Source organism: Aquarana catesbeiana, linkage group LG02 (genome assembly GCF_042186555.1).
Source record: "Aquarana catesbeiana isolate 2022-GZ linkage group LG02, ASM4218655v1, whole genome shotgun sequence".
NCBI lineage: Eukaryota > Metazoa > Chordata > Amphibia > Anura > Ranidae > Aquarana > Aquarana catesbeiana.
This window is the reverse complement of record NC_133325.1, coordinates 737124795-737148500: the sequence shown is the minus strand read 5'-3', so window position 1 is coordinate 737148500 and position 23706 is coordinate 737124795. Positions and strand designations below refer to the sequence as shown.

General features: G+C 45.1%; 1 protein-coding gene across 1 annotated transcript in view; it reads right to left on the bottom strand.

Moving 5' to 3' along the window:
- NCAM2 (neural cell adhesion molecule 2) overlaps positions 1-23706 on the bottom strand; it is a gene marked incomplete in the record, with an annotated part of 595102 nt that overhangs the window by 239546 nt on the left and 331850 nt on the right. The window contains 1 exon segment of the mRNA XM_073617071.1: positions 13803-13920. Within this exon segment, the coding sequence (XP_073473172.1) occupies positions 13803-13920 (118 nt within the window).

Genomic DNA, 23706 nt, shown 5'->3' with positions numbered 1-23706 from the left:
CTGATAAACTCTGAGAAGATTACCTCACCTTTGGACTTTCCCTGCTATCTCTGCAATATTGACGATCGGTGTTTAGCAGTTTATGCTCCTCTATGGACTCTATGTATATTTACTAATGTGCATTTTTTATTAATATATGGTAAAATGTATAATATATAAAGTATGTTTTTTGCACATTTCAATTTTGGTGGGAAGCTGACACATCAAATTCTGTGTAACATTTCTTAGCGCTGCGTTTTTTGTTTCTTTTTCTATTTCAGTTGTACTTTGTACCTATGTATTAAGATAGCTATCTGTTTTTATATTTTATCTATAGTTCAGGCCCTAGAGGTAATTCCTTTTTTCTTTTGAAAGTAAAAATGCCACAATACAGTCTTTGTTAGGGGTATGCACAGATAAGCCAGTTGTGGCCACAGAAAGTGCATGGACATTAGGGATGAGCCGAACACCCCCCGGTTCGGTTCACACCAGAACCTGCGAACTGACCGAAAATTTGCATGAAAGTTAGAACCCCATTGACGTCTATGGGACTCGAACGTTGCTCATTTTAAAGGCTAATTTTCATGGTATTGTCCTAAAAAAGGTTTGGGGACCCGGGTCCTGCCCCAGGGGACAGGTATCAATGCAATAAAAACTTTTAAAAATGGACGTTTTTTCGGGAGCAGTGAGTTTAACAGTAACGTTTTTATTTATTTTCATAGGAGAAAATTTGCAGTACAAATCATAAAAGAAGTACAGTTGCAGATATGTAAATATAAAAAATAACAAGGGAGGATTAAACAAAAAAGAAGGGTATTAACAATCTAGAAAAGATAATATCAGATCTTCATCATCAATAAAAAGCAAGACATCTCAGATCATACCTTGATAGCAAATATTTGTTCTTTATTGCAGCATTATTTTGGTAGTAATGTACCCCCAACAGAAATAAAGGCACATTTTCTTAATAATTTTTGTGGGTAGTCCTATTATTTCTTAACCATGTTGGCTATGTGTGAGCCCAGAGGGCTCCTCCAGGGGAGCTTTGCCAGCAATATACATCTATCTAGAGGCCCATGCACCCCAAATTTTCTCAAATTTTTGGGGACATTTCCGGCTCATATACGTGAGCTTGTAAAGTGGAAGGGTCTTATCAATGAGTGCTTTCCACTGACCCACCGTTGGAGGGCCTGCCTGCTTCCATTTAATTAGAATGGCTTTCCTTGCATAAAATAGAGCATAGAAAATGAATAGCCTCTTGTGGGTGTTTGTGGTAAGTGTATCGCAAATCCCCAGGAGGAGGACCCGAGGGTCCAGTGCCACTGTCAGGTTCCCAATCAAGTTGACATATTGTACCACCTCCCCCCAAAACTGCTGGAGAAGGGGGCATGACCACACCACATGTAGAAAAGTACCCGTGTCAGAGTTACATTTTGGGCATCTATCAGAATAAGAAGGGTATATTTTAGCAAGCCTTTGAGGTGTATAGTAAGCCTGATGGAGGAATTTTAATTGGATGTACCTATCCCTGGCAGATATCATCAGAGGGATATATTGTTGAATGCCTTCCTCCCAGTCCTCGTCCGTCAGGGAGGGCACATCCGACTTCCACTTATTGAATAGCCTGGACCCCTAGCTATCAACCCCCAGGGACACCCGGAGGTACAGCGAGGAGAGGACACGGTCTACCGTTTTGGAAATAAGGAAACGCTCCACCATGTGTGACTGTAGTTGAATCTCTGAAGGGAATTGGGCCTGAATTGCGTGTCTCAGCTGCAGATAGCGGAAAAACATTTTGGTGGGTAGTTGAAAGGTCTGTCGCATTTCATCAAATGAAAGAAGTTTGCCCTCTGGCATGATATGCTGTAGGATCTTTATTTCATATTTTGCCCACACTGCTGGGTCTGGAATCATTAACAAATGTGGCAATTTAGGGTTACCCCATAGTGGCGTATAGGGTGAAAAGGTTTGTGGCGGATTAATCTTAGCTGTCAACTGCTCCCATACCCTGACGGTTGTACGCATGGGGACCGTCATCGTATCTTGTGCCATTGGGCCCCTGAATACCAGGTTACTCAAAGCTGAGTACGACCCTAATATGGCTGCCTCTAGGTTAACCGCCGGATTATTCTGTGACTGAACAAACCACCAACGTACCGTCACCAGCAATGCTGCCCAATAATATTGTTTGAAGCACGGCAGTGCCAACCCACCTGCAGATAGGGGAAGCTGCAGACTCGTTCTGGCCACCCTGGGGGTCTGACCCGCCCAGATGAAAGAATTGATCACTCGATCTAATTGCTTAAAGAATGATTCAGGTATAGGAACTGGGGTGTTCCTAAACACATATAAAAATTTGGGGAGGAATATCATTTTTAGGAGGTTCGTTCTACCTACCGGTGTCAGGGGGAGGGACTTCCATGTTAGACATCTTCGTATCAGTTGTTGTAAAATGGGGTATACGTTGTCTGTCAAATAACAAGAGAGGTCTTTCTGTATTTCAATGCCCAGATACCGGAATTTAGTAACCACTTGCAGGGGTATGTGGGGGGGAGGGAGTAAGGGTGGCTGGGAGATCGGAAAAAATATAGATTTATTCCAATTAATGCATATTCCAGAGAAGGAGCCAAATAGATCTATGGTTCTCAAGGTCTCCTCAAGGGAGTTAGAAGCGTCTGGGAGATACAGAAGGGCGTCGTCCGCATATAGGGAAATTTGTTCCTTCAGAGGGCCCACCTCCATTCCCCCTGTAACCACGGAGGACCTAATAAGTATAGCGAGGGGTTCAATAGCCAGGGCAAACAATCCCGGGGATAGTGGACATCCCTGTCTCGTGCCCCTGTGTAATTTAAAGGGGGGGGAGAGGGATCCATTAGTTCTGACTCTGGCAGTGGGATTGGCATACATCAGCTTAATCCATGAGATAAATTTAGGCCCGATGTTAAATTTTGCTAATACGTGCCAGAGATATTCCCACTCGACCGAGTCGAATGCCTTTTCGGCGTCTAGAGAGGCCACCACTCCAGGGGAACCCGTGGCCACCGCGTGGGATATATTCGTATACAACCGTCGCAGGTTAATGTCTGTTCCCTTCCCTGGCATGAAACCGGTCTGGTCCCCGTGAACCAGGGAAAGGATGACTGAGTTGAGCCGGTTCGCTAAAATTTTTGTGATTATCTTAGCTTCAACATTTAGTAGCGAGATAGGCCGGTATGACTCACAGAGCTCGGGGTACTTACGGGGTTTAGGTATTACGACAATCACAGCCTCCGACATCGATGGGGGGAGGCATTGACCTTCCAGCATAGATATCAGAAGCTCATGAAACTGAGGTGCCAGGGACTCGCTATTTGTTTTATAAAATTCGGTCGGTAGACCATCTGGGCCTGGAGATTTTGCAGATTGCAGTGATGAGATTGCCATCTGCACTTCTTTAAGGGTAATAGGCGCGTCTAGTTTGCTTTTTTTTTCCTCTGATAAAACCGGAAATTCTACTTGTCCTAGAAAGTGTTGTAGGGTATCTATGGTGTATTCTGCCCTGGACGTATATAGGAGTTCATAAAATTGGGCAAATCTTGCATTAATCATTGCAGGATCGGCCAGAAAATGTCCCATATCGTCCTTTATGTTGGCAATGTGTGTTATGGTGGAGCGCTCCCTAGCCAGCCAAGCCAGCAATTTACCCGACCTCTCCCCCGTTCAAATATCCTCTGCGACTGTGAGAGCAGGAGCTTGCGAGTTGCAGTTGCTCGCAACAACGCTATCTCGCGGTGTAGGGCCTGAAGTGTAGCATAGGTCCCAGCATCTCTGGTATTCACATAGCTAGACTCCAGGCTCTGAGCCCATCCCTCTGCTTCCTCCAGTTCAAGCTTATTAGTTTTCCTGACTTTGTTAATAATCATGCGATACTGTCCTCGTGTTTACGCCTTGAAGGCATCCCATACCATTGGAGGGGGAGCTGTTGCTCTGTTCTGTAGCCAGTATGTATTCATCTCTCCTGCCACCTCAGGGGCGACACGCTCATCCGTTACCCAAAAACCCGAAACTCGCCAGAGGCCTGTGCCCACCGGCAAGTCCGTGTTAAGTTGCAAAAGCAGGGGGGTGTGGTCAGAAATGCCACATGGTAGGATCTTAACCTCCTGGACACGGGAGAGGATGGGACCACTGGCATAAAACAGATCAATTCTCGAGAATGAGGCGTATGTAGCAGAGTGGCAAGTATATTGCCTCTCCCTGGGGTACCGCCATCTCCAAATATCAACAAGACCGTATCCCTCCGCCCAGCGCATCAGTGGGGAATCAACAGCCCTATTGTCACCGAGCCTGTCCATACTGGGGTCTGGGGGCATGTTAAAGTCTCCAGCCAAAAGTAATGGCTGCTGCCGGGTAGTGAGCCAGTATAGGGGTCAGTTTGTGTAAAATTGTCACAGAAGCTGGGGGTGGAACATATAGGCCCACCACTACCATTTCAATCCTGTCGCACATAGCATGTATGACAACATATCTCCCCTCGGGATCTAGATGGAGATCCAATAGTGTGAAGTGTAATGATTTGTGAACCAGGACACTGACTCCCCTGGAGTATGAAGAGTACATGGAGTGGTAATAAGAACCCACCCAGGGCTTTTTTAGAGCCAGTATCCTGCTCCCTGTTAAGTGCGTCTCCTGAAAAATGCATATGTGTGGGTTATATTTTTTAATGTAGGTAAAGACCAAGGAGCGTTTTATCCTGGAATTCAGGCCTCGTACATTCCAAGACATAACATTAAGGGGACTCATTCTATTGCCCTGGGATATGTGCCACAGGATTGATACAACATAGGCTCCATATAGAGCTCACACAGTAACTTAATATACTTAGGGGAACACATATATATGATTACGCAGTAATCTGAATATCTTGCATTCTCTAATGATAGCAAACTAGGATTGCAGATCTTGTTTTGAGTAAAATACTGATTGTACACTCTGACACAGGTGAAAACCTTATATATGGAAAAGAAAAAGAAAAAGAAAAAAAACACAGCTACAAAATTGAAGCCTAACCTGGGGAAAAAACCCCTACTCCAAACTTTCTCTCCCTACCCCCTCCCCGCACCACCCCCCAAACTTCGGGATGCTTGTACCCCCAAACCAAGTACGACAACTGCCCGTGGGGCCCGTGAACAGTGGGACACCAGAATGACTTAGTCTGTGTCCCTGAAGATCAGTCAGTGAGACAAGATTTCCGGATAAACGATCCCTGCAGATCAAAATGTCTCCCAGAAAATTCTGGGGGTACCTTGCTTAAACTGGAACATGTTACAAACTGGGGATTTCAGCCCCCCTTAGCAACTGATTAAGTGCGATCATAAACTTTACTTCAGCATTTTTGGCACATATGTTCTCTTAGCCAGCAGCATTACATACTTACAGTACAGGAGAAGATTGTCAGGGTATTTTAGTTACCGCAGGCTAGATAAGCTGTGGAGAAAAGTATGCTGGTCCTGGAGTCGGCTGATGAAAGTGCTCTTGGCCGAAGTAATACTCAGGGTGTAAGGAGACTCAAGGAGGTCGATCAATTCATCCACGCGGTATTGTTTCAAGCCACCTGGACGCTTCTTCAGAAGTAAAAAACCGCACTGATTCTCCATCTTGAACTCTTAGACAGGCGGGAAATAACATGCTGTATTTGATCCTGCGGTTGCGTAGATCCATTTTGACTTGATCGAACCATCTTCTTAACTTTGTGTGTCCCTCATGGCGAAGCACCTCGATCTTTCTCGCCTCCCGCAGAACTTGATCCCGATCTCGGAAATTCAGGAGCTTTAGTATAAATGTGCGTGCAGGAGCTCCCGGGGGCCCCCGGGTAGCAGGCATTCTATGTGCCCTTTCCACCACAAAGACATCAGAGAACCTGGCATCTGGTAGAAGGGTACGCAGCAAGTGCTCAGTAAATGCCGTGGGGTCTTTACCTTCTGCGCCCTCTGGTAATCCCACTATCCGGAGGTTGTTCCTGTGATTTCTGTTCTCAGCATCCTCTGCACATGCTTCCAAGACTTTCATTTTTGTTTGCAGCGTGCGGAGTGAGACTCCCTGATCTTGCAGTGTGTCCTCCACATCCCCCACTCTCCTTTCAGCTTCAGTGAGCCTAGAGCGGAAACAGTCCATGTCTCTGCGTATGAGGCTTATGTCCAGCTGTATGCTCTCTATTTTCCCTGTCAGGGTGGTTTGGCAGGTTGTAATAGCCTGCATGAGGGCCTCAAAGTTGTTCTGCTCCCGCAGCGCCGTGTCTGTGTCCTCAGCCTGAGATGCCATGCTGGTTGCCGTGGCGGGAGACAGGCGCGCTGTGGAGGCTGTTTTTTTCGGGGTATTTCTGGACTTACGAGACGGCTGGGTGTATCTTCCTCCTGGCATACCGATCCCGAGTCACTCCGGTACCGTTCAAGCCCGGTTCTGGGTCGGATACTGCAGGGATTCGGATGTTATGCCGGCAGAGTCTCAGAGCTCCCTCAGGACACGTCTGGTCCGGTGGCCATCTTGGACACGCCCCCTAGCTGGGAGCAGTGATTTTAATGATGCTTCAAGTAAAAAAAAAAAAGTGAAATATTCCTTTAAATATCATACCTGGGGGTGTCTATAGTATGCCTGTAAAGTGGCGTGTGTTTCCCGTGCTTAGAAAAGTCCCTGCACAAAATGACATTTTTAAAGGAAAAAACTGCTTGCGGCTTTAATGTAATGTAGGGTCCTGGCAATATGGATGAAAATCAGTGAGACAAACAGCATAGGTACCCTCCAGTCAATTACCAGGCCCTTTATGGGTATTAAGGGGAACCCCGCACCCAAATTAAAAAAAGGAAAGGTGTGGGGCCCCCAGGCCCTATATACTCTGAACAGCAGTATATAGGCGGTGCAAACAAGACAGGGACTGTAGGTTTGTTGTTAAGCAGAATCTGTTTGTAATTTTGAACTGGTACAGTTTTAAAGTGTAGCTCCAGCCAAAAAATCTGTTTTTAAGCTTTTTGGAAAACATAGGGAAGGGTTATCACCCCTGTGACATTTGTTTTGCTGTCTGTGCTCCTCTTCAGAAGATTTCACCTCACTTTTTGTCCCAATGACAAATGTTTTTTGAAAATTTGGGGTTTTTAGTGAAACAAGGATTGGTGATAAAGCATCAGTGGAAAGGAGACAAGTTTTTCCCATATTAACTCTTACAGGAGAGAATTTCCCTTCCTATGGGGTACATTTCATCTCACTTCCTGTTGTCTCCTTCTGTTTGCAAGTAGGAGTCATTTGTAAGTTGGATGTTTGAAATTAGGGGCCTGCCCTATATACTCAGCAGAAATTTGGGCCTTAGGTGTTTTTGTGACCTCAACACTGTCAGCCCTCACAGGGCCCTGCTATGAAATATTAGATCAAGAATTGTAATTACATGCCCCTGTTGAACAGGGGCTGAAAAAATGGGCCTTTGGTGGTGGTGTTGGTGCCACAACACTGTAAGTCCTCACAGTTAATCTTGGTGGGTGCAGAAACAGGCCCTGCTGTGAAATATTAGATCAAGAATCCTAATTACATGTCCCTGTTGAACAGGGGCTGAAAAATTGGGCCTTAGGCACTGGTGCTGGTGCCACAACACTGCAACCCCTCACAGATACTCTAGCTGGAACGCAGGAACGAGCCCTGCTGCAAAAGAATTGCATCAAAAATTGTAATTACACGCCCCTGTTAAACAGGGGCTGAAAATTGGGCCTTAGGCACTGGTGCTGGTGCCACAACACTGCAACCCCTCACAGATACTCTAGCTGGAACGCAGGAACGAGCCCTGCTGCAAAAGTATTGCATCAAAAATTGTAATTACACACCCCTGTTAAACAGGGGCTGAAAAATTGGGCCTTAGGCAGTGGTGGCAGCGCCCAGAACCAAAAATGTTCTTACAAGCTATCAGCATGATCATTGAGGAGGAAGAGGATAATTACTCAGCATAACAGGATAGTCACTCAGCATCAGCATAGGCAGTCTTTGAAGGGATCTGACATGAGTCGGTGGACAGACGCACAATGTGATCGGTTACAAAGCCTCCAGCAGCACTGAATGTGTGTTCCGAAAGAACGCTGGATGCAGGACAGGCCAGTAGCTCAACTGCAAACTGTGCAAGCTCTGGCCAGTGATCCATCCTCAAGACCCAGTAACCCAGAGGATTTTCGGCGGGAAAGGTGTCCAAGTCAGATCTTGCCTCTAGGTATTCCTGCACCATGTAAAACAGACGCTGGCGATGGTTGCTGGAAGCGATCACACCTTGGGGCTGCGGACTAAAAAATTGTCTGAACGCATCAGTGAGACGGCCACCTTCTCAACCGCTCCTTCTTTGACTGACCGAAGCCTCAGCAACACGTTGTCCAGAAACAGGAGTTTGTAACCTCCCAGTCTCTGGGAATGCATTGCACAGACCTTTCTGCAAGGCCTCCCGAAGATGTTTCATCCTCTGCTCCCTCTGCGGTGGCAAGATAAGGTCCGCAACCTTACCCTTGTAACGTGGATCAAGGAGGGTTCTCAGCCAGTATTGGTCTTCTCCTTGATACCACAAATACGAGGATCCTTACGCAGGCTTTGCAGGATCAGGGAAGCCATGCAGCATAGGTTTGCTGAGGCATTCGGTCCGGAGTCCTCTGGGTCACTAAGGACGACATGGTCCGCAGCCACCTTCTCCCAGCCACGTACAAGTCCATGTGTTTCTTGGGACTGATCCCTTAAAGACTGCTGCTGATGCTGACCACCTCCATACTGACACAATCCTCCTCCTCTTCCTTCTCCTCCTCCTCGTCCTCTTCCTGTGTGATCAGCGGGCATGCAGGAACAGTGTCTGGATAAAGGGGGCCTTGAGAGCTAAGGAAGTCCTCCTCTTCCTGCCTCTGTTCTGCCTCAAGTGTCCTGTCCATTATTCTACGCAGCTTGTGCTCTAACAGGTGGACAAGGGGGACAGTGTCACTGATGCATGCACTGTCACTGCTTACCATCCTTGTGGCCTCCTCAAATGGTAACAGGACAGTGCATGCATCCCTGATCATGGCCCACCGGCGTGGGGAAAAAAAAAACAAGCTCCCCTGACCCTGTCCTGGTGCCATAGTCGCACAGGTACTCATTGATGGCACTCTGCTGCGTGTGCAGCTGCTGCAGCATGGCCAACGTTGAGTTCCACCTGGTGGGCATGTCACAGATTAGGCAGTTCTTGGGCAGGTTAAATTCCATTTGGAGGTCTGCCAGCCGAGCACTGGCATTATATGACCGTCGGAAATGCACACAGACTTTCCTGGGCTGCCTCAGGACATCCTGTAAGCCCGGGTACCTGCCCAAGAACCGCTGCACCACCAAGTTAAGGACGTGAGCCAAACAGGGCACATGGGTCAGTTGTTCCTGTCGGAGGACGGAGAGGAGGTTGGTGCCATTGTCGCAAACCACCATTCCTGCCTTAAGTTGGCGTGGTGTCAACCACCTCTGAACCTGCCCCTGCAGAGCTGACAGAACCTCTGCCCCAGTGTGGCTCCTGTCCCCCAAGCACACCAGCTCAAGCACCTCATGGCATCTTTTGGCCTGCGTACTTGCGTAGCCCTTGAATGCCTACGGAGCACCACTGGTTCCGAGGACAAAGCAAAGGAAGAGGCCATGGAGGAAGAAGAAGAGGAGGGGGTGAAGGAGAGAGGTGTGTCACAATCATTAGTAGTGGGATTTTGGAGGCGTGGTGGCGGAACAACCTCCAACACTACTGCACCTTGTCCTACATCCTTCCCAGCTGCCAGCAGAGTGACCCAATGCACGGTGAAAAATAGGTAATGTCCCTGTCCATGCCTGCTGGACCACGAGTCAGCGGTAATATGCACCTTACCGCTGACCGCCCTGTCCGGCGAGGCCAAGACATTGCCTTCCACATGCCGGTAGAGAGCCGGAATTGCCTTCCGTAAGAAAAAGTGGCATTTGGGTACCTGCCACTGAGGAACCGCACATTCCACAAACTCACGGAAGGGGGCAGAGTCTACCAACTGAAAAGGTAGCAGTTGAAGTGCTATCAATTTTGCCAAGCTAGCATTCAACCGCTGGGCATGTGGATGGCTGGGAGCGAACTTCTTTCGGTGGTGCAGCAGCTGGGGCAGGGAAATTTGCCTGGTACAATCTGAGGTTGGTGTACCGAAAGCAGATTGCCCACAGGGACTTGGCTGTGACAACCTAATTCTACACCTTTATTTCTCTCAGTGCAGGTCTCAGAGAGGACTGAAGGTATAGTGGGGTTGGAGATCTCAGCTGATGAGGAGCAAGGAGAGGTCCTCTTTGTTCTTTGGTGTGGGTCTTTTAGATACGCTTGCCAACGAACTGCATGGCAGGTCAACATATGTCTGGTCAAGCATGTGGTGCCCAAGCGGGAGATGTTTTGGCCACGCGAGATAGGCTTGAGACATATGTTGCAAATAGCAGCGGTGCGATCTGATGCACTCGTCTCAAAAAAGGCCCACACCAAAGAACTTTTAAAATAACGCACAGAGACAGCAGCGCCCTGCACATGCGGAGCTTTTCGGTGTGATGCAGTCAGTGTGTTGCCCTTAGGCTGGCCCCTGGAGGGCAACCTGCCTTGTTGGTGATGTGCCTCCTCCTCCTCTCTCCTATCAGGCACCCACGTTGAGTCAGTGACCTCATCATCCCCTCCCTCCCCATCACTGGAGCAATCCTGGCAGTATGCTGCAGCAGGGGGAGCATGACTGCCAGATTGCTGTCCTTCTTGGGCACCCCCTCTGTCCGTGCTCATGTTACTGCCTTCATTTAGCTCAGTATCATCATCAGAGCCTTCTAAACGCTGGGCATCCTCCTGGAGCATGTACCCAACACTGTGGTCAAACAGTTCGAGGGACTCCTAAGGAGGACATGGTGGGGCTAGGGAAGGAGTCACTGATGCCATTGAGCCGAGGGAAGAGGCCGTGTTGGCAGCTGCTTTGCCAGACAAAGTACCCTGAGCATTAGTGAGAGAGGATGAGGAGGATGAGGATGGTTTGGTTATCCACTCGACCAAGTCTTCCGCATGTTGTGGCTCAACATGGCCAGCTGCCGAAAAAAAGGCCAAGCATGTCCCACGGCCACATGCTGTGATGAGGATGCACCGTATCCATGACCAGCACTGATGCCTCTAGACGCAGAGCCTGCTTGCCCTCTTTTATTGGCTTGTGACTGTCTGCCTCTCCTTGTTGGCCTTCCAGACATACTAATGGCCTGTAGCTGCACTAAGCTGGGATATATATATATATATATATATATATATATATATATATATATATATATATATATACTGATACTGCAGCTAGCTTTAGCTGAACACTGTGCAGAGCTCACAAAAAAACTAACTTGTAGCTTATTTAGCTGCCTGCGGTAGTGATAGGATCAGGAAAACACCACCAACCTTCTACAGGTAGCTTTAGCTGAACACTGTGCAGAGGTCGCACTACTCTAACTTGTAGTTTTAGCTGAACACTGTGAGGAGGACGCACTACACTAACTTGTAGCTTTAGCTGAACACTGTGAGGAGGACGCACTACACTAACTTGTTGCTTTAGCTGAACACTGTGCACTACACTAACTTGGAGCTTTAGCTGAACACTGTAAGGGGGATGCACTACACTAACTTGTAGCTTTAGCTGAACACTGTGCAGAGGTCGCACTACACTAACTTGTAGTTTTAGCTGAACACTGTGAGGAGGACGCACTACACTGACTTGTAGCTTTAGCTGAACACTGTGCAGAGGTCGCACTACACTAACTTGTAGTTTTAGCTGATCACTGTGAGGAGGACGCACTACATTAACTTGTAGCTTATTTAGCTGCTTGCGGTAGTGATAGGATCAGGAAAACACCACCAACCTACTACAGGTAGCTTTAGCTGAACACTGTGCAGAGCTCGCAAAAAACTAACTTGTAGCTTATTTAGCTGCCTGCGGTAGTGGTAAGATCAGGAAAACACCACCAACCTTCTACAGGTAGCTTTAGCTGAACACTGTGCAGAGGTCGCACTATACTAACTTGTAGTTTTAGCTGAACACTGTGAGGAGGACGCACTACACTAACTTGTAGCTTATTTAGCTGCCTGCGGTAGTGATAGGATCAGGAAAACACCACCAACCTTCTACAGGTAGCTTTAGCTGAACACTGTGCAGAGCTTGCAAAAAAACTAACTTGTAGCTTATTTAGCTGCCTGCGGTAGTGATAGGATCAGGAAAACACCACCAACCTTCTACAGGTAGCTTTAGCTGAACACTGTGCAGAGGTCGCACTACACTAACTTGTAGTTTTAGCTGAACACTGTGAGGAGGATGCACTACACTAACTTGTAGCTTTAGCTGAACACTGTGCAGAGGTCGCACTACACTAACGTGTAGTTTTAGCTGAACACTGTGAGGACGCACTACACTAAGTTGTAGCTTTAGCTGAAAACTGTGCAGAGGTCACACTACACTAACTTGTAGTTTTACCTGAACACTGTGAGGAGGATGCACTACACTAACTTGTAGCTTTAGCTGAACACTGTGAGGAGGACGCATTACCCTAACTTGTAGCTTTAGCTGAACACTGTGTACTACACTAACTTGTAGCTTTAGCTGAACACTGTTCAGAGGACGCACTACACTAACTTGTAGCTTTAGCTGAACACTGTGCAGAGGTCTCACTAAACTAACTTGTAGCTTTAACTGAACACTGTGAGGAGGACGCACTACACTAACTGTAAATATTCTAGCTGCCTGACTGTGGTACTAATAGGATCAAAAGAACACCAGCAATTTTCTTCAGGTAGCTGTAAATACTGTAACAACACAAGCCTGCCTGTCAGTAGCAAGATAACAGGAACGGATCTAGCTAAACTGAATGTAGTGTATATATATATATATATATATATATATATATATATAAAACACCTGGGATGCATATATATACACAATACACTGTAAGTGCAGCTAACTCACTGACTGTCCTGCCTAATTTATCTTACTTAAATCAAATGACACTGTCTCTCTGTCTATCTATCTCTCTCTCAACGCCAGAACACACACTACACAGGGCCGCCATGCAGGTGGCCTTATATAGTGTGGGGCGTGTACTAAATCCCCTAAACCATAATTGGCCAAAGCCTCCTTGGCTTTGGCCAATTATGGCTCTCTGTTCAGACAGCGCTGTGATTGGCCAAGCATGCGGGTCATAGTGCATGCTTGGCCAATCATCAGCCAGCAATGCACTGCGATGCCGCAGTGAATTATGGGCCGTGATGCGCTACACGAATTTGACGCAAACGGCCCATATCGTTCGCAATTCGGCGAACGGGCGAACAGACGATGTTCGAGTCGAACATGGGTCCGACTCGAACACGAAGCTCATCCCTAATGGACATCATTGTTTATGATGCTGTTTTTGAATAGTTTTCTAATGATACATTCTCATTCATACATTGCACAAAAGCAGCATGATTTGGATGGTAAACTCATAGGGCAAACTAGGACCACATCGAATACATTGAATATCAGTGTATATCAGTGTATAATATGCTAGATACGTTCATTTGCTGTGACCACATGCATTTTGGACACTCATGTGAGCTGGCAATGAAAGTATGCCATTGTGATTTATCCCTGTTGTTCATTTACTTTAGTAAAACAGGTATAATGTGTGCAAATACACACACAAAAAAATAATTGTAACAGCCTAAGGTTTTAAAATGTTTTTAAAGAATAGAATGGAATGTGGTATGATAGGGTAGATTTTCGAGGGTTCAATAATACAGCAGTGTTTCTATTTTTGAAAGATGGAAAATAAGTGTTTACCTGTGCCAGGTGATATGAGGTTTAGGTGAGCCAGTAGCACGACAAAATAAAGAAATTTCCTCTTGCCGATCTGCAGTTGCATTAAAGGATCGTTGCTGGATTAAGATAGCTGGAGGCACTGAATGTGTTATAAGAAATATGTATTAGATAGATGAAACATAATTGTCATTTTTTTAAAGCAAGATACAGCCACTGAGATTGTATAACTGGCCAAACATGTTTTACTGGATTGTGAAAATAGAGAACCCTACAAGATTAAGCCAAGAACTCCCAACACACAGTATGTCTGATATATCACAAATTGAATGCAGAAAAGAACCATCAAGTTTGTTTTCTGCAGTTTCAAATTGGGTAATACTTTAAACTTGCTAAATTTGGCAGTTCTCATATATTATCACTTTTTTTTTCTAAAAAAAATTTGAAAAGTATAACCACTACCCCATGAGATGCCAGCAAAGCTAATTAAAGTTCCAATATAGATATTTCATACTGAGTGCCAATGACTTCAAAGCTGATTCGTATCATTCATTTTTTTCTTTTCTTTCTTTTCCAAGGATTTTATTAGAGTTTTCTTAACAATTTCCAAGTTTACAAAGAAAATGTCATATACGTCAATATCAAAGTACATAGTCATACACAATAAGGTGATTGTGTCATACATGACGGATAATTTTTTTTTTTTCTATTTTTAACTTTTACTTAAACCAAACCTTAACAAGGTACAAGAGAATATGAAAACACTGCGCTCTAATAGCAAAAATAAAATATATGTGAGCCAGCAGCTGCATACATTGTGACAAACAATAACTGGTAACTGGGAAAAAAATGCAGCGCTAAGTAGTATTAGGAAGTTTAAGGTATAGTGAAACAATTAAGTAAGAGATGCTGTACTGAACAGTAAAGCATATGTGCAAAAACCATAAGTGAAATGAAATGAACAAACACAGTATAAAGTGTCCACATATGGTAAATGGATGATTCCAAACTCAAATTAATAAGAGGAACTGGTATGGACCAAAAAATGATGTGAAACTAGAAAATAAAGTCAACGGTGCACAGTGTGGATCTGTGACTGTGAGTCAACAATGGGGTACAGAACTTCCGTAGCTGTAAACCAACATCTCGATATGGGGCATCAGAATGAAAACATCAGGAAGTAAGATAAGATGGGTACTCTTACCAGATGACGTGGACTCCACTGTCATATGACATGGAGTCAATGGTACATGGAGCCAAACCTAGGCTGGAAAACGATATCCGGAACGGTGGAACCTCTGTCTCACTTCTCGACTTCTCTGGTGGGGTGAAGAAACATCAGGAAGGGCCGTCAACTGGATATCAGCCAATAGACCTCAAGGATGTGTTCCAAGGAGAAGCCAGGGACAGATTTGATCCAGACCCCGTGATGGAAGTAGAGCTAATGGAAGGCAGTTTCTTGCATCGGGGTAATATGCAAATAAAAAATAAAAAGCTTCTGCATAGTGCAGGTAAACCAGGGATTTTTATTTCTAAAAATACCATACAAAAAATGGATAAAAGTGATCACAATTGAAATAAAATCTAAGCAGCGTAAGGAAGTTGAAGACCCCCTTGGTCGAAACGCATCGGGCGATCTCCCCTTCCTTACGCTGCTTAGATTTTATTTCAATTGTGATCACTTTTATCCATTTTTTGTATGGTATTTTTAGAAATAAAAATCCCTGGTCTTCCTGCACTATGCAGAAGCTTTTTATTTTTTATTTGCATATTACCCCGATGCAAGAAACTGCCTTCCATTAGCTCTACTTCCATCAGGGGGTCTGGATCAAATCTGTCCCTGGCTTCTCCTTGGAACACATCCTTGAGGTCTATTGGCTGATATCCAGTTGGCGGCCCTTGCTGATGTTTCTTCACCCCACCAGAGAAGTCAAGAAGTGAGACAGAGGTTCCACCGTTCCAGATATCGTTTTCCAGCCTAGGTTTGGCTCCATGCACCATTGACTCCATGTCATATGACAGTGGAGTCCACGTCATCTGGTAAGAGTACCCATCTTATCTTACTTCCTGATGTTTTCATTCTGATGCCCCATATCGAGATGTTGGTTCTGTACCCCGTTGTTGACTCACAGTCACAGATCCACACTGTGCACCATTGACTTTATTTTCTAGTTTCACATCATTTTTTGGTCCATACCAGTTCCTCTTATTAATTTGAGTTTGGAATCATCCATTTACCATATGTGGACACTTTATACTGTGTTTGTTCATTTCATTTCACTTATGGTTTTTGCACATATGCTTTACTGTTCAGTACAGCATCTCTTACTTAATTGTTTCACTACACCTTAAACTTCCTTATACTACTTAGCGCTGCATTTTTTTCCCACAAACCTTAACAAGGACCTAAGCTCAAAAAGTAAAGATTTTCTATGTTATAAAGTATGTCTAAAATGTTAACTGTGCCAAAGCAGTACACTGAAAATGTTACTTAACATCTTAGGCCCCTTTCACACTGATGGACTGATTGGGTCCACCTGTCACTTTTTCAGGCAGACCTGACCGGACCATCCATTGCTCTGTTAGGAGCAGTGGATGTCAGCAGACATGTGTCTGCTGACACCCACCAGCATCCGATCTGGTCCGCTAAAAACAGTTCCCCATCGGCCCAGTGGATTGGATCGGACGACAGTCAGATGGAAATGGACAGGTGGCCCATTTCTATCCAACTGCCCCATAGAGAAGATCGGCTGTGTCTGTGTCCACTCTGCATAGTAGAGTGGACATGGCTATGCAGAGTGGACATGGTCCTATGATCCAGCTGCTCAGTGGAGATCAGCAGACAGATACCCCCCTAAGCAGGCGGGTTCACTTTACGGAGACCGCCCCATCTAAAAGGGGCCTTAAAATCCTCCTGAAAAATAGCAATGCATGTGAGTGTGCTTAGGAACTTCTGTGCCTACAGCCTCATATCTGTATATCTGCAGTTTGAGACTAAAGATATTGATTTCTCTGAGTGCTGGCCCCAGGATATTCTGAGTGAGATTTGGTGTTACTACTGTGCTGCTCACTGTTTTCCCCGCTGAAGGCTCTGTCACACGTAAGCAAATTATTGCCATTATCAAGTTGTCTGACCCCACACACAGACCCAACTTAAAACAATGCATGGTAACTCAGCAAATACTTTACAGCTTTCAGAGTTTCATTCATTTTTAAGTGTAAAAAAATGCTTATTTTTCAAATTCTGGCAGTACATGGCAGGTCCTAAATTTTAGGCTGGATCTAAGCCCTGCTATTACATTACAGTAATGGGCTAATAAAAAGGCTTATCAGGCAGTAGGATGTGGGGCCTAGCTTTTGACTTATAAACCCAGGGACAGGAAGTATATACATATTAGACTACAGGCATTGTTTTAGGGTACCCAAATGTGCTTGCTATATTCTGACGGTGCTGCCTTATAGAGCCCCCATGTCCTAAAAAGGGGCTACTATGTCAATTTAATTTTTGGCTGGGCTCAGACTGATTGTACAGTTTTTCACTTGTTTGTTTCCCTAAGTTTAAGTTGGTTTATGATTTCTCACTGCGCCCGTAGATGTCACTAGTATCACTGATCATAGTATGGGATTTCACAAACAAAACTAAGTTATGTATATTTGGGAAAGAGCCTCTGATCGGGGCGTGACCGGATGTGGGAGTGAGAGGGTGTGTGTGTGATCTCCTCTCCCCCAGCTCTAACTAGCAAGCATACAGCTGAGGAAATGCTAGCCGACCCGGCAGCAGGAGAAAGCAGCCGACTTCAGCCCTAGAGACAGACACCTTCACCAGCACAAGTATATACCTAGTCCCAGTGAGAGCGGAGTCCCGGAGGACAGCGGAGAGCGTGACAGGGGGGGAGGCATGAGAGGTCTCCCAGACCTGCCGGCGCTCAGCGAGAAAACCGGCTTTAAGAGCAACAACAGCGCCGGTGTGAGGGACGGAGCGAACGCTTAGTGAGAGGAACCAGAGGGGTAGCGTGAAAGGCTCCCATTTGAGACATCAGCAGCTGAGTAACGAATTGGCCTCAGCAACTGGGGCTGAGGGGAGTGAAGCGGTGAGCGGTTGTTAAGAACATAAGGTAATGCTGAAAACCAACAGACATGTGTGAAGACGTCTGATGCAGGTGAAAGTTTTTCCTATTTGTCTCGAATCGCATATCTGCCACATATGCTTATTTAAGCTTAGCCCATAACAGAAGAAACATAAATATAAATTTATTGCACTCTCACTTGGAACCTTCTCTGAGCTGATCTACTGCTTAGCGTTGTTATTAAAGACTCTATACATATAAAATTCATAGGGTAACGTTGGAGATTGACTATCATGTGTGAAGACGTCTGATGCAGGTGAAAGCTCTTCCTACTGTTTTCAACCTACATATCTGCCATATATGTTTGTTTATCCTGAATGTATAGCTGAAACTAATAGAAACTTTCAGCTGGAACTGGGGCTAAGCTGAATCCATTGCTGCCTTTCTTTATTTAACCCTTGCCGTCAAAGACATTATATCTGCGATTCAGAAAGATGCAATTTTAGTCCCGGGTGTGAGACAGAAGGGGAGCAAGCTGGGGAGGCCAACTAAACCAAACAGCAATAGTACAAATCAATATAAATAGCGGAATGGTGTTTAAAAGCTGGCTATTATGACTAAAGTGGCAATTTAAATTGCAGTATTTCACCGCCTACTATTTAAACTCAGGCTCAGTTGAGTGGGATGACATTGTAAACTCTGGACATATGTAAAGGGACAGTGTTTCCCCTTTTTTTTGGTTTGTTTTGTCGTTCTTTTTGAGTCCAACAGGAATTAACAGGGTGAAATAACAAGTGATGATGCAACACTGGGCAATGCTTTGAAACAATGTGTAAACTGGTTAATCCTTAAAGGAGAAGGAGAGAGGAGGAAAACAACATGGTGGGGAAACGAGCTGCTGAGGAGAAAGTAAACCAGCCACAACAGCCACAACAAGAAGGATCCCAAGTCACACGCTCTACAAAAAATCAGACAAATCAAGGAAAAGCTGCAGCAGCAACTAAGCTAGAGCGATTTGCTAGGACATCTCTTTCACTAGCTAAATCTACACAACTAACCCACACAGTTTCATCAGGGACTAGGAAAAGTTCAAGCAGCGGACCAGTGCCGGTGGTGCCAAGCCCGATGACTGCCTTGCATATAAAGGAACAAGAAGCAGGGAAAGTGGATACATCAAGCGGTGACAGAGCAACTAGAAAGCTCTCTAACATAACAGAGGCAGATATGGAGGGAGAACAAAGGGGAAGAGCAGAAGAACCCACAATGAGGGACCTCCTATATGCGATAATCGCATGCAAGGAATCAATCGCAGGGGTGGATGCCCAATTGAAAGGCATAAAGGAGGAAATCGCAGTGATAGGCGGCAAGCTGAAGGAGATGGTGGAAAGAACAACGGCTTTAGAAGAAAGATTAAGTGCAGTAGAAGACACGTTATCTCCACTCAAACAGGATGTCATTGAGATGAAAAAACGCATAAAAGAACAAGCAGCCAAAATGGACAAATTAGAAAATAGAAATCGAAGAAACAACGTAAGAATAATTGGCATGCCTGAGCGGAGTGAGGGGTCTAACCCCATAGAGTTCTTGGAGGAATGGGCCAAAGAAATATTTGGGGCTGCGACTTTTTCTCCTTTTTTTGGCATTGAGCGTGCACACCGAATCCCCTCTAGACCTTGTCAGGGAAAAGAATATCCAAGGCCCATAATCATAAAATTGTTCAACTTTAGAGATAAAATATCGTTGCTCCGGAAGGCAAGAGAAATGAGAGAGATTCTATAGGGGGCCAAAATTTTATTACTTCAGGACTTTTCTCCAGAGCTACAAAAGCGCCGAGCGGCATACATACCAATCAAACGTACGCTACAGCAAATCAAGATGGACTATGCACTGCTATACCCAGCCCGATTGAGAGTGACTAATTTAAATGGTATACACTTTTTTGATTCCCCACGGAGTGTTGAAGAGTGGTTGAAGGACAACGGGAAAACAGCACGGAACACAGAAGATGAGAGATCAGAGACTATTTAGACTTTTTTTTTTTTTTTCCCCTCCCCCCCTTTTTTTTTTTTTTTTTATATAGGGGTAGTGGGAAGGAAAGGGGAAGAAAAGGGATCACAGATAATAATTAATTAAAAAATTAAAATTAAATAAATGTTTAGTGTTGGTAAGTAAAACACAGATTAGGAGGGGGATTAGAATATAATAAAATAGTGGAAGATTGATATATTAATTAGATTAAAATGGGGCTGATATGAGTATTTACCTTCACAAACACAAAAGTCATCGCACAGGAGTGGCACTAAAAAAGGTTGGAGAGGGGGGGAGGGGGGAGGTAAGTCCCCGTAGAACAGGGGGATACAGAGATGTATGGCATGGAAAAGATGGGAGGGAGTATGTTGGGGAGTGAATATAGGTGGGAGGTCAAGATACAAGCCCCTAGGGTAGGCCCAGTTGGGCGGGAGGGGAGGGGAGGGGGGGAGAAGAAGGGTGGGAGGGTTTGGGAGGGAGTGGGGTGGAGAGGAGGGAGGGGAGGGGGGGTAGGGTAGGCACGAGTAGGGGCGGATTTATGCAATTAAGAAAGGGAAGTTACCACAAGTATAAGTTTTGCCACAAATATTTTTTGTATCACACAACTGACAAATGGGGGGAAAAAATAAAGTTATGTAGAAATGTATTGTATGCTGGCAGGGTCCTTGGAATGGCTAAAACCCAGAAGGCCAACGGTGTTATGATTTACTATTTATGTAGCTGTTTTCGATTCTATGAGTGCAGAAAATAGAGAGCTATCATGTATGAGTAAAGGGGGGAAAAAAAAGGGTATTTTATTAATGACATGGAATGTAAGGGGGCTAGAGAATAGGGATAAGAGAAGTGCAATGTTTAAATATTTTGATAAAATGAAACCCCAGATAATTTGTTTGCAAGAAACACATATGCGGCCTGACTCTGTACATTTATTGCGCTCAAGGAGATACCCAATACAGTTTCATTCTATGCATACCTCATATTCAAGGGGGGTTAGTATTGTGATCTCCTCGGATATCTCCTTTGAGTGCTTGCAACAGAGAGTGGATAAGGAGGGAAAGTTTGTTTTTCTACTATGTAAGCTTAATGGACTAACGTGTATAATAGCTTCCATATACATTCCTCCGCCTTTTTCAGCAGTTCCCCTTGGGTGCCTATCGCAGTTCATGGCTCTGCATCCGGGGGTCCCGGTGTTAGCAGTAGGAGACTACAATAATATCTTGGATAATTCCCTGGACAGAATGTCTTTGACATCCAAAAATATGAGACATACCTCTGGAAAGACGGCTTTTGCCGCCCTCCTCGAGGAATTGGGACTTAGGAATGTATGGAGGGAGAGACATGACAAGGATAGATGTTACTCCTGTTACTCTGCAACACATGATGGTTTCTCACGTATTGATTTGGGCCTGGGGAATGAGTCACTTTTCCAGTGGGTAGAGGACTCTGCATATGAGCCACGCCTTCTGTCTGACCACTCCCCATTTTGGGTACGGCTGGGCATTATTGGTACCTCGAGACAACCACTGTGGAAAATGAACCCATATTGATTGACTGCTTCCACAGGCAGATAGAACGGGAGAGGTTTTACGGGAATTTTTACAATTAAATGGGGGCTCAGCCAGTAAAGCGGTAGTCTGGGATACACTCAAAGCATTCTTGAGGGGTTGCCTCATTAAAGAAATTGCGGGAGTTAAATCCCAATCCAGAGAGTGGGAAACCAGGGTATGGGAAGAACTGAAAGAAAGGGAGCAGGCCTTAATAATTGACCCATCACAATCCAATCAAGAGCTATGGAGAGAGGCGCAGGCAGTACATAATGCGGTATGGCTATCTGCAGCAGAGAAGAGAAGATATTTACAGCAGCAAAGTTATTTCGAAGAGGGGGAAAATACTGGCCGCCTATTAGCTCTAATAGCTAGAGAGCAACGGGAATCTACAAATATACTAGCTATAGGGACTGAAACTGGAGAGAAATTAACTCTCAGCTCAGACATAGTAAATAGTTTTCAGCAGTTCTACAGGGATTTGTACTCTAGTAAAACCAGGTATAAACCATCGGACTTGGAACAGTTCCTACAAACCTGTCCTTTTCTGCGGTTAATGGAGGAGGAGAGGGAAACTCTGAATTCCCCAATTTCACTGGCTGAATTAACGGAAGCATTAGAGGGGGCCATGCGTCATAAATCCCCAGGCCCAGATGGAATACCGGTAGAGGTATACTCCCATTATAGGGAGGTCCTCTTACCGTCATTGTTGTAGACAATAGAGGAGGCTGGGGAAGTGGGAAGGTTACCAGATAGTATGCAAGAAGCAATAATTACAGTTCTTTTGAAACCAGGAAAAGATAGACTTCTAATGGATTCATACTGTCCAATTTCGTTATTGAATGCAGACGTTAAGTTGCTGGCCAGTGTTTTGGCTAAGAGGCTTTCTCAGGTAATTGGCAAACTGGTTCATTGTGACCAGTCTGGCTTTATACCAACGTGCTCTACGTCTGACAATATAAGGAGGTTATACATGAATTTGCAGATGCCAGTGGACAATCCCGGGGGTAGGGCCATTCTGTCACTTGACGCGACTAAGGCGTTTGACAGTGTGGAATGGCCCTACCTCATGGAAATACTGGAAAGATTCGGAGTGGGAGGTAAATTCATATCCTGGGTAAGAGTACTGTATTCCAAACCTAGAGCCAGGTTGCGCATCAATGGGATCCTCTCCCCCCATTTGGATTATATAGGGGGACTAGACAGGGCTGCCCGCTGTCTCCATTACTGTTCGCCTTGGCGATTGAACCCCTGGCTATACTGATCCGGAACTCACCTGAGGTAGTGGGGTTCCGCAGATTTCAGAGAGAGGAAAAAATATCTTTATATGCAGATGATGCACTTATATATCTAGGGGATATGTCCTCTTCTTTGCGGGCAGTGATGGAGATAGTGGGAAACTTTGGCAGCTTTTCGGGCTTTGCAATTAATTGGTCGAAATCAACTATAATGCCATTAGATCAGACGAGGGAGGGACTCCCAGAGGGGGCTGAACAAATTGCTATTGTTAACTGCTTTAAATATTTGGGAGTGATGGTGTCCCCAGAGCCAGCCGAATATCTTCGACTGAATTTGGGGCCATTGCTCACCAGACAGAAAGAAAAATGTAACAGTTGGTGTAGGCTCCCATTGTCAGTCGTAGGGCGGGCAAATCTAGTAAAGATGATCTGGGCCCCACAGCAATTGTATATCCTCCACAACTCACCAATATGGATTTCAAAGAAGTGGTTCAGACTAATAGACACATTAACGAGAGAATTGATATGGGAAAAAAAGGTGCCTAGAATTAGCTTGGAAACACTGCAATATGAAAAAGATAAAGGAGGGCAGTCAATACCCCACCCCAGGTTATATTTCTTGGCATCACAGTTGCAACAAATGGCAGGATGGGGTAGAGTGAGAAATGAGGACCCTATATGTAGATTGGTGACCATCTCGGAACCCACATTGGCGGCGGCCTCCCATTTAGAAATGGATCTACCAAGTATGAAGGGATTAGAACCTATGAGTTCTCTTTTTAAAAGGGTTTGGGGGGAAACTTGGAAAATATTGAAAATAACGGGTGTGCTCCCATTCACACCAATATGGCATAATAAAAGATATACTGAGGTTCAGGAATTGCGAGGTTTCTCACACTGGAAGGAAAGGGGGATTTGGTTCTTCTCACAAATCTATGAGGGGGACGTATTAAAGTCATATGAACAACTATGTAGGGAATTCCATTTGCACCCTAGGGGCTTCTACCAATATCTTCAAATCCGCCATGCGCTACAGGCACAACAAACAACC